The sequence below is a fragment of the Oryzias melastigma genome, linkage group LG20 (genome assembly GCF_002922805.2).
Source record: "Oryzias melastigma strain HK-1 linkage group LG20, ASM292280v2, whole genome shotgun sequence".
Lineage (NCBI taxonomy): Eukaryota > Metazoa > Chordata > Actinopteri > Beloniformes > Adrianichthyidae > Oryzias > Oryzias melastigma.
This window is the reverse complement of record NC_050531.1, coordinates 12,521,441-12,533,508: the sequence shown is the minus strand read 5'-3', so window position 1 is coordinate 12,533,508 and position 12,068 is coordinate 12,521,441. Positions and strand designations below refer to the sequence as shown.

At 37.3% G+C, this 12,068-nt stretch overlaps 1 protein-coding gene across 2 annotated transcripts in view; it reads left to right on the top strand.

The window, feature by feature from the left end:
• Positions 1-12,068, top strand: part of cntnap2a (contactin associated protein 2a) — a 332,490-nt gene that overhangs the window by 128,052 nt on the left and 192,370 nt on the right. For both annotated transcript variants that reach the window (XM_024280015.2, XM_024280016.2), the window contains exon 2: positions 6,775-6,885. In XM_024280015.2, the coding sequence (XP_024135783.1) occupies positions 6,775-6,885 (111 nt within the window). The remainder of the gene's footprint in view (positions 1-6,774; positions 6,886-12,068) is intronic.

Here is a 12,068-nt window from a genome sequence, read left to right as displayed (position 1 = left end):
TTAAAAAGGCAAAAACACGTGTAAAAACGGGAGCTGCTGCAACAGGCGTCCACCTCTGAGGACGGCGCCAAAAAGGGGAAACATATATTTTGACAAAATTGACAAAAGATTTCCCCCGTATTTGGTAAGAAATTATTAATCATTTGATAGTTGAGAACCCTAAACACAAGTTTTTACTTTGAAAGAAGGAATTCCTGTGCTCTCTTATTACAGCCAAACCCAGGAAGATTGTGCAAGTAAATGTCAGTTGCATGGCCATTTCATCAGTGGCACCTGGCTGTTATGTAACAGTCTGTACAGTAGAAATGCAACTGAAAGGAACACGTTTTTGTATTTTCTTCAAGCTGGTGTCAATGTTGGCTTTATTAATACAAATATGGCATTTTATGCTTTTTGCACTTGAATCATCGGACATATCTTATAAGTTCTGTAATCAGAGTCAGTATCATTCCTTTAGCGTTTTTTGGGGTTTGCATTACAGTATTTTGCTGATGTTGCATAAATAACCGCTACCTCTAATGCCAATCGGAAGGACCTTTTTCTGTGCAAAGGAGCATCTGTTAATGAGGGGGCCTGAATGTCCCTGTGGGGCCCACTAGGGAGCTGCTTTCTGGCACTTCCAGGTGTTCAAATCAACATGCAAATACAGTTGCTTGCTAATTAGCAACTTGGCACTTCAGCAGCTTTCTAACATGTTTTCTGCAAATTTACAAAATAAGATGCAAACAGATTTTGATGTAAAGTATGTTCTGTGAAAGTTACAGTATGCTGCCTCTCTAGTGGTGACAAACGCTGCAGTTTAGACCTTTAGGAACAGCTTGGAGTGAGCAAACTAATTCCAACTTATAATTTGCTTTAGAGAAGTGACTTAAAATGTAAATTTAAGCAAAAGCGCAAGAATCACAGTGGGAGGTTCTTCCACACTTTAACTCTATCCAAACTCATCTCCATGCAGCCGTTTCAACTGGAAGCTGTCAAAGGTGCCGGCACCTTTGACAGCTTCCACCGTCTTCATCGGTTGGGTCCAAAAAAAGCTCTAAAGTCAACCAGACTCAAAGGTGGCTGAGAGGCCATGCCTGACAGCACCATGGGAAAAAAAACACACAAACGCAGTTGTCTTGCAGTCATTTAAAAAAAAAAAAAAAGTTTGTGTATTTAACGACAAATGTTCTTCACCGCTCAACTGACTGGTGTCCTCATTGTTAAAAAAAAAAATACTTGGGAAGTGAGACTTGCTTGACAAGCCCTGCATTTCTTTTATAGATGGTGGTTTTAAAAATATGCACTGTCTTCCATGCTCTGTGCTTTCATAGTGTCAGGGCGATTTCCCAAACTGGCCTATGTGGCAGCTACAACGCTTTTTGAAGCAGTCCAAGCATGTCAGTTCTCTATGTTGTTGTGCTGTATTCTGGGTTCCAGCCAGTAGTTTCATTGCTTCAATCTGCGATTTTGTATGCCAGCTAATCTTTAGGTTGTCATGAATTTCACCCTGGATGTAATAGATCTCATACATCCAACTCCGTTTTAGCACTAGAGACATGTAGTGATGTAAAACCCTGTAAATAAGCTGGCCAAACGCTGTCTGTTCATGGCGATGATCCCGACTGGTGGCAGCCTGCTGGCAGTTCTCCTGTTCGTTTGATTTGTTCTGCATGCTGGTTATTTACCTACCACTGCCTGGAAATGTCACCAAGACGACTTTGGTAGGGAGCCATTTCCCTTTGCTCTCATCTTCTTTTTTTTCATTTTTTTTCTCTACACTTTCTTGTTGGCTCTATCTCTTTCACTTCTCATATCGTCCTGTCATGCATAAAAGCATCACTCCACCGGGGAGTAGGCTGACATTTCTGGTCGTATGTTGTATTCGTTTGATTACCCTAACGCAGCTCAGCACACAGAATCCTTCTTTGTTCATGTAACGGTCAATAGCTGTGATCTCTCACTTGGACATGTGACTTGCATTCATCAGCATAGATGTTTTCTAAGGAATTTATACATGACTTCCGTTGTGAATATTTGTATATGTGGATTGTCTCTACCCTCTGTAGCAAAGGCTTCCGTGTGATGTTACAGCTGTTACATTGGAGTAATGGATTTATAGATTTTTACTTTTAAAAGAATAATAAAGAGCTTGAGAAAGCTACGTTCTCAGTAACGTGCATTCAAGCAGCACTTCCAATGAAAAGTCTTTGAATCCGACGTTAAACCAGGTTAAAGTTTGTCCAATCAGAGAATGTGGGTAGCGTTCTTTTTAATTGACGGAAGTGCCAAAACTGATCATGGAGGAGAAATTAATAATTGTGGTTTGTACCCGGACAGCATGATATGACACCAAATCTTTCCTAATTCATATATTCATGTATTGGAATAGAGCTGTGAAAGAAAAAGCCTGGAGCAAGAATTGTGAAATTTGCACCGCTTTGACATTTCACACCAAATCTCTTCTAAATGTAGGGGACGGACATGCACCAGAAAACAGTAAAAAATGAAAAGAAGTCCCTCCCAGCTTTTTCAGTTTGAAAACCATCAACATTTAAAGGGTGATCAAAGCCTAAATCAACTTTTTTTGGTTTTTGACCTCAATAAATGGGGATTTAAACATGCTGTTTGTTGGTCATTGCCAAATTTTTGACAAATGAAAATAAATTGCAACCTCTTGGTGAAAATAAAAATAAAAATAAATAAATAAATAAAGAAAAATGTTACTGCTGCATTTTATTTGAAGTTGCTAAGTCCCTGTTTCTTTAAAATTTGGACAAAATACAAAATAACATTTCCTTGTACTTGACTTGACTTGTTGGGATGGAAATCTAGGTGTAGCATACCTGTGCCAGGTGAGCAATGTCAGTAGGTGGAGGGGGGAGAAGCTCAGACACCAAATGCAAAAATGTATTAAACTTAAAAAAACAAAGACTGACCAAAAAAAAAAATGTGATCCCTGAGGTTTAAAAACACACCAGAACTGAACAACAGATGTATTACACCTCTACGTCAGGTGGCATTTGTTATAAGCCTTTGTTCACTGCCAAAGATGTCTTAATATGAGTAATTATTAGGCCAGTAAAAGATGAATAGGGAAATCAGAACAAATACTTACAGAGGAACAGCAGAGATGGGCTGCACAGCCAGAAACACAAATAAGATAAGCTGGCAGCTTAACTCACCATCTAGTTAAAGAGCTGCAGGTGTCTCAGATCAGCCGGTGTTAACTGATGAGGCAGTGAGGATTTAAGCATGCTCTGCTGATGTAAAAGCTGCCCAGTCTGCAATAGAGCAAGGCTGTGGACTGCATAGATTTACAGATTTTACATTCTAACCAATCTAGTCATCTGAAATGGATAGAAAAAGTGATTCAGGGATCACAAGCAATTATTTTTACACTTGAATTGGCAGCGACAAGAGTGCACAATTTCACCCCACGAACAATCTTTGAAATGTACTAAAGAGCCCTCTGAGCAGCAGTCTGATAATATCATCATCAATAGATACCATCTAAGAATTATTTCTACTCACTGCAGAAATAAAAGTTGGAGCCCACTGCGTGAATTTACTAAAATGATAGCACGGACCATCAAAGCTTAAAGATGCTCCATTTTAGGCTTTTATTTTGCAAAGAAAATAAAGTCCTGTTGGAAATATGACTCTAGTCTTGCATTGCAGCCTCCAAGCAGTTTGCATCATTTCACTCACAATCGCATGTTCACTTTGAGAAGGTTGTGTTACCTTTTAACATTGTAGAGGAGCGTCCAAAAAAAAAAAAAAAAAAAACTTTCATGTGACGATGAAAATAAGGCCGCAGCTGAGGCATGAAATTCCCAACCACACTGACGAGCTACAAACGAGACCGGATTAGCACAGGCAAGAGTGATGAGAATTCTGTAATGGGTGGCAGGACCTCCAGTCAGAAAGGATGGGAAAAAAAGGAAAATAATTTTATGAGCAGAACATGATTGTTTTCCTGGACAGGAATTGAGATCTGATTTTTCCGGGCGTGAATGCCATGGGAGTTTGTCCAAATTTGCATATTGTTTTGCTATTTAGCGTCTCCAACTCGCATTTTTACCTTACAAACAAAGTATGATTCCCCATCCGTTCCCTGTCACCAGTGTGTGTCATCTCCTGAGCATCCTCATGTAGAGTTCAAATTCTGGCCTCGAACCATAAAAAAAAATCTGCCTATGTGTGGCTAAAAATGAAGAAAATGAAGCATAACTGCCGATGACTAATTCATAATGTTAATATGTTCTTGGGGATCAGTATATTGAGGCAAATATAAATGGCTGCATGAGTCTAGAGATGAGTTTTAATGAACATGTAAAACACAGAGGATCTTACTTCCATTATTGTGATTCATTATGTATGGTACTTGAGCATGATGCTGTCGTCTTTTTAATTTCGTGATGAGATGCTGCGGCATGAAAAGTGCTCCTCAGGCAAAAAAGAGATGTGTAGAAGTTCATCACAAGGTGTGTTCACATTTGCTGCAGCCAGCAGCAACAATTTACCTGAACACCTTTATGGAGAGAATGGGGGCTTCTTTAACAAAACTCGATTCTTGAAAGTTACGCTCTAGTCATCTTTTGATTTATTTGGAAAGTGGTCTTTTAATTTGATTATGCAGTTTTCAGCCATAATTAGAAAAAAATTTGTTGTGGACAGGATGGAGTATAAGCTCTCCCCCATTTCCCATCATCCATCTGTTTACACACTCTCCCACTAGCTTACATCCCTGTACATCCAACCTAACATTAGGGGTGCAAAAACGTGAAGCTATCCAGCCGTACAGCTTAGAATCAGAAATCAGCTCGGATGAAGAAAATTAAGACATATGTATCAGTATGATAAAGTACATAATGTCTATACTACTAATACTTTCTTAGTTCTTTTGTTATCAGACACGTGATATATTTCTATATATACCTCAAAACGTTCCGTCTTGATCAGAGTCGACTGGACTTGGACGACTTAAATGATTCTGTCAAAACATGCAAGATATGTTTAAATATATCCCGTGTATGATAACAAAAGAAGTTAGAAGATGTATGTAGATCTACAATACAACTACAATCTTTTTCCAACTGTATTTTTTTATCTCCTGATTTAATTCAATTCAAATGTTTTATTTATATAGCCCAATAATCACAATACAGTGTCTCAACAGGCTTTACACCGGTAATTGTACAAAAAACATAAAGTCAGTCATAAAATATAAACAATAGCTGGTTGCTAAGCTAAACTAAACAGACTAAGCTAACCCCCTCCTTAGACCCTCCGTCTAGGTACGGAAATTCTCCTAAAAAAAAAAAAAAATGGAATCGGGGGGAAAAAAGAACCTCAGGGATGTCCACATGAAGGAGGAATCCTCTCCCAGGACGGACAGGCAATGTACCGGGAAATGTAAAGAAGAATTAGCTTATCTAACTCTACATTTACATGTTTGAAGAGTGTAGCAGATGGTCTTCATCCATATGGAACTGACAAGACGAGCCAGAGGCGAGGTCCACTGCCAAGAACAGCCACCTTGAATATGAAAGAGGGACAACACATGAATCACACTGCACCAAACATAGTCACGAAGATTTAAATGAAAAATAGATGATAAAGAATAGAGGAAATGAAAATAGAGGACAGAACCCCAGTGCACCATTATTTCCCCAGATTCTAACTTCTAGCAGCCTACTACCAACTAACAATGACTTGAAAAAGGAAATACTCAGAAACGCAATTTTAAGCTTGAAATTTGTTATACGCGTCCTCCAGAAAAAAGGCCACAAAAACATGTTAAAAACACCAAAAATTTGATTTTCATTGGGGTGATTCTTTAATAAGAAAAAATAGAAAAAGGAATCACTGGTTTTAGATTTTCTATTTTGAGATATTTTCTGAAAGAATCCAAACAAGATCCAGACTTGCAGGGCAGTCACAGAACCTTCGTCAAACCAGAAAAAGACACAAACACACGTCATCGGGCTTCGATGATGCATTCTTTTCTCCCCTCATGCCTGCTCTCCGTGAGTCCAGCTATACTGAAGAGTAATAAGTCCAGTAAGTCAGCAGAATAAGACGCTGGTTTTGACTTTCATCCAATGTGGTGTACACACACTTACACTGTGGGATATGACAGAGAGATATTGACTGCCTCTCTATGGTCTGACAGACCATTCACAATTTCCCTGCATGAAACCTAATGTACTGGAAGGGGTGAGTGTGTCGGCATTGATAAGTGAGTGAAAAGGACAAACAGAGAAATGCAGAGGGTGACACTTGACGATTGCGCGCACGCGAAGGATATTTATTAGCTTTGTTTCTCGGCCATTAAAGCGACTTCCTTTTTTTGTTTTGTTTTGTGGTCTTTTAAATGAGTTTGCCCCCAGCAGCACTACAGTGCTGGTGTTTGTGACTGTTCTCCTCATGATTATTCTATGTCACTGCCTTCACTTTTCATCCAGCAGGAGATGGGTGGGCGGAGGGGGCGGGGGGTAGGTGGTGGTAAAGAGCCCTTGGGTTTACCAGTGAGCATAATAAATTTTCGGGTTGTGGTTTCAGTGTAACTGACCTGATTTATTTTTTAACCCACATAAAGTGTGTCACCCTTGAATAATCATATTTTTGCACTTTCTTTGAGACAACATTTAAAAAAAAAACATAAATTTGTTATTTTTAGACAAAAACACTAATGTTTTTTTTCTCCTCTTTTTCCTGTCTGTCTTCTCGCTTCTTCTCTTTATCTTTCTCTCATCTATCTCCGTCTTCACATTCATTCGCTCCCCACAGTGAAGTGTGATGAGACTCTAGCCTCTCCTCTGCCTCACACAGCCTTCACCAGCTCATCTGTCTTCTCAAATGGATACGCACCTGGATATGCCAAGCTCAACAGGAGAGGAGGTACGCCTGCACTCCCAAACCGAACCTCTCACGTCCCTTCAACTAACATATCAATGAATGCTCCGAAAGGGTCTGCGCTAACCCCTACTGTAGACGAAGACATGCAATGATTGCGGATATCTGGTACACCTGTGCTCGCATCCTTATAAATTATTTTACAGATGACACACTGTGAGATAAATGTCCTGGCCTTCATGGAGTGACACACGTCACAGTTCTGCTCCCAGCTCTTCCTACTTACCCCCGCCCTTCCTCCAGTTCTCCTCCCATTCTTTCTCTCCTAGCTTTAATCATTATCTCAGTGACTCAGACTCAAACTCATTTCCACATCAGTCCACAGCCAGGAGAGATAAGGACAGACAATTACACCTCTCTATGTTCATACAATTATTAATTCATGCTTTCCAATCTATTATCATCACCACAAAGCTGAAAGAATCGAGCACAAAGTTAGCAAATGCACACAATGCGTGTTTAATCATCTCAGTCTTATTAATGCTAAGCGTCCACAGGAGTGGTCCCTCTGTATTAATGACACCTACTTATTAAAGATGAAAAATTTAGGGTTGATGAAAAATTTCTTTGATAAACTTCACAGATACGTTGCAGCCTCATTCTGCCTATGTGAGGGTGTCCGATTTTGGTTTCCTTTCACTTTTGAGGAAAAAGCTCAGGAGAATTATATTTTTCACATTAAAATGTGAAAATGTCAACTAGTTTAAAAAGACAGTTCGGAAATGTCTGCAGATATTTTCCAGACAGTGAAGATTTGATTAAATCAATGTTTTTTTTCTGATTTCTGTTAAGATAATATTGTTTATTGTAGCAGTTATGTTCTAAAAGTATAAAAGTGAATTGCAAACTTGGATTATATATGTATTAAAACAGTAAAATCCTTCATTACACACTTTATTGACTTTTCTTAGAAAGACATTAAAATGTAAACATGTTTTTTCTTTTGCTTAAACTCAAAGTTAAAACCTGTGTAGAAAAATAAGTCAAGTATTATAGAATGAAAACAAAGATTTGGAAAATGCATTCTGTACAGGAGACATGGCACAGAGGAAATAAACTGATAAGATCTACAGCCAATCGGGATGCAAAACTCTGCACTCTTAAAAAAAAAAAAAAAAAAAGAGAGAAGCAAGCAAAGTGCACTAAAAAGAAGCAAGTTAGTGCTTTTGTGAATGAAAACGGACACTATCCATACATTGATATCATATCTGAATCCCTGATAGGTCAAAGTTCAACCTCGCTTAACTTTCAATACACATTAAATGGCTGCATGCATTGTATGTAGATCCCAAAAACAATCAGAGAAATATGCGTAGTGACTAGGAATGGGTTGATACAATTGATTAATTGCTCTGAATCTAAGCTTAATAGAATAATAATCAATCCATAAAAATAGAGATTGGTGTAACACACAACGCTAAAGTCTGCGAGTTTGATGCTAACATCTAATGGGATTTCCCAAAGGGAGGCGAATTTTAATTCTCGGTCGACCTAAACATACATTGATGGCTAAATTAACATCTTTGTTTACTCACAGGAATGAATTTTCCAAACTCTTTTAAATAAAACGTTTTTTTCTGGTCTAAAGTACAATTTCTGCTCAAACTTTCTTTTTCTTCTGGAACAAAGTGTAATGCTATTGCGCGATCGCCACCTAGTGGCCAAACTGAAACGACCTCTAGGAGAGGGAGAACAATTGGAGATTCTCTCTCTGAGAAACCATGTAACACTCTATGCTATTAACAATACCGTAATAATTTCACTTATAGATTATACAGTATGTAAACTGTATCAGATTAATATGAATATCTTCAAAACATATGTATAGATTAATAATGTGATTCTAAACAACTTTGTTTAAATGTGTAGACCATTTAAACTCAAAACTGAATTGAATTGAATTAAAAGGATTGAAAGAATAAAAAATAATCAGAATTAAATCGATCCAGGCTCAGGTGAATTGAATCAAATCAAACCCAGCCTCAGTAGAGACGTGTGAACGCAAACGTTTTTAACGCGGAAACCTGAAACGTGCACAGACTTTCATCTGAAGTGGCAAAGTGTGTTGCAATTGTTGCTTTAGTTCTGTCTCAAATCAGCATTCACGGAATACAACATCACAGCTCTGCATGACTTCAGCACTGCACACAGAAACTTTTTTCTACACACGAGCCCATGTTGCCAGGCTGTGAGTTTTATAACAAGAAGGCTCTAAAACTGACAGCCACAAGTCACAGCAACAAAAAGATGAAATTAATCGATTTTACTCGGCTGTAAAACAACTGGCAGCCCAGTCCTGTGGTGTTGAGCTGACTCCAGAGGTCCAGCCAAGCACATGGAACAAGCTTAATTATCCGTGAAAGCAGTGCTTTTCAAAATCTGTGCTCCACCACAGCCTGCAGGTTACAATGCAATGCTGTCTTTTAATATTCAGTCGTGTGCGTTACCAGATACACATCTGCATAGTGGATTTCAGTTTGTTTTACTTGTTTGAAGAAGCATAAATGTGTTAAAAGATGTAACATTCTAAGTGAAAATTACGGCAAAGTCAGATATGCCAAAGTTATGATGTATAATAGTGTGGAAATGGCAGTTAAAGTATGAGTGTGTTTAAAGCAAGTCTTGATAGAAATAAATTAGGACTTGATTAAAAATAATTAAATAATTAATCGCAAACAATTAATCAAGATTATTTTTATTATTCTTATTTTTAAATCACCTTTTTTTGTTTTTCATCTAATTTGGACTTTTTCCATTTTAGCCTAAAAATATTTGTCTTGCACTTCCTTTCTTTTTCTTGTTGCAACAAGCAGAAGAACACATCATGCTTCCCTGTAGATGAGTGCACTTTCCCCTGCTTTAATCTACTCCTAATCTACATCTTCATCCCACTGTTGCTTTTTTTTTTTTTTTTTTACAAGGCCCTGCATATCTCAAGGATGTCAGAGTGAGAGAAAAATAGGCCATTCTCTCTTGGAACAAGAACCTTTTGTTCTATGTGTTAAAAAGCTTATCAGGGAGGGAGGGAGGAACTAAAATTCACGATAAATCATTACCCTTTGTTGGGATTCAAGTCACTCTACAGTATTTTGCACATCACACAGTTGAAGACGAGTCACACACTGACTCATAGTGCTCAACAGAAAGGTTCAATGAAACAGTTGAGACAACTCTTTAGAATATATATTTAAAAAAGCTATTTGTTTAACATTGAAATAAAAAGTGAATAATTTGACAGAAATATCTTCATTTTAATTTCAAACATCACATTCAACAACTTCATACAATAAAAATCCTCACTGCTTTTCCACAACACAAGACTGATGGTAGGTTTATAGAACAGGAAAATAATCTACATTTTTGCAACAAAAAAGGTGAAAAATGCTGAGGAAAGATCAGCTGTAACCATGGAAGCATGAAAGTGTACCTACATTTTTATCAAAGCACAGATGTGACCAAGCATGAGATTGGGCTCCTAATCACAAACATGTGACCGCTGATCCTGAGATTTAATTTCCTTTCATCTCCAGCTTTCTCTTCCCATCCTTCTTCTCTGTTCCCATCTTCTCCACCCTGTCTTGTCGATCCCTGTCCTCCATCATACCCTTGCGTTCCCTTTCACACTCTATATCATTTTTCCTCCACACACTTTCTATTTTTCTCTGCAGTAACTCTTAATTCAGTGTTTTCTCAGCTCCAGCCCCTTTTTATTCCCTTATATTTGGTTTATTTTCTTTATAAATGTCATCCAAACACATTAACTTTTCACATTTTTACCAAGGGGTTTCATTCTGTAACTCTTTTAACTAAACAAAAGATGTCAAAGTAGATGAAAAGCCACAAGTAGTGGGTTGCCATTTACATTTTCCTCCTTTTTTTGTGTTGCTTTTCACTGAGGCATATTAAAAAAGTTTTTGATGTTTTATTCCAGCCGTTGCAGTCATCCATCGATAATGGCAGTCGTCCCCCTAATTAAATTACTCCATCTCCCTTTTCTCCATGACAGAAAGATGAAGTATTAGTGGAGGGCAAACCAGCTGTTTTCTCTCCACTCCATTTTTCCAGCAGCATAGAGTCTTATCTAATTAAAATGTTTTGGGAGGGGAGGGCGTGTTGTTAATGAGGCTGCAGAAAGTAAAAACTTTCAAAAAAAGACTTGCATGTTTTTGCACAAGCTGGAGAATGAAAAGAAAAGGAGTAGAGCCATGAAAAATACCCATTATCTGATTGCAAAGGTTGCCATGTTTGTCGGCATCAATGTTTTTTACCAGTCCACATTTGGATTTAACCTAATACTATTTAATAAAATTGAGTAAAAAGTATCTTACGTGCCTGTAATGAGTCATTCCACAACAGCTTTATATTTGCTTAAGAATTAAACATGATTTGTTATCTTGCCATTAAATCTTAATGCTTTTTCCAGATGACTTTCATGGAATAAATGTGTTAAAAACCATGTTAAGAAACGGTGTTGACTAAAATAGGAAATACACAGCACTTTATTATTATTATTATTATTATATAAAGCACAGTGCACAAAACAGCTTCAAGAATATAATACTGTAACAGTATGGAACCAAAATAAAGCAAGTATAAATAATAATAGAAATGCTAAGGTTAATGGTAAAACATGAAAGTAAAGGGCACACGGTCACTAAAACCACTGACCATTTCATCGCCCACAGGTTTTGTTGCCATTTTATTAATAAAAAGTATTTCTTAATATATATATATATATATATATATATATTTCAGTGAATTTCCTGTGGAGTTTTGCTGAGACAGATGAGAGTTTCTCTACAGCTGAATTGTCTGAGTGATTCAGGTCCAAACACAATTTTGAAACTGACATAAACAATTTTAGGCAAAACTATTTTTTTTCTTGGGCAAAAAACATTTTTTTTTTTTAAATAATAATTTCTTAGCGTGACCTGAAAAGTAATTGGGAAAACAGCACACACTCAAATGTTTTTACAGCTTCAAATCATTAATAACTGACAATTGCAAAATCACAAATAGGTTTGTAAAGTTAATAGATCTTCACAGTTGCATAAAGTGTTTTTGCTGATGCACAACTTGATTAGATGTGTTGACATCATTTTACATCTGTAAAATACTTTGAAATAAAAAATAAGGGAAGTATACCGGATTTTTTTTTTTTTTTTTTC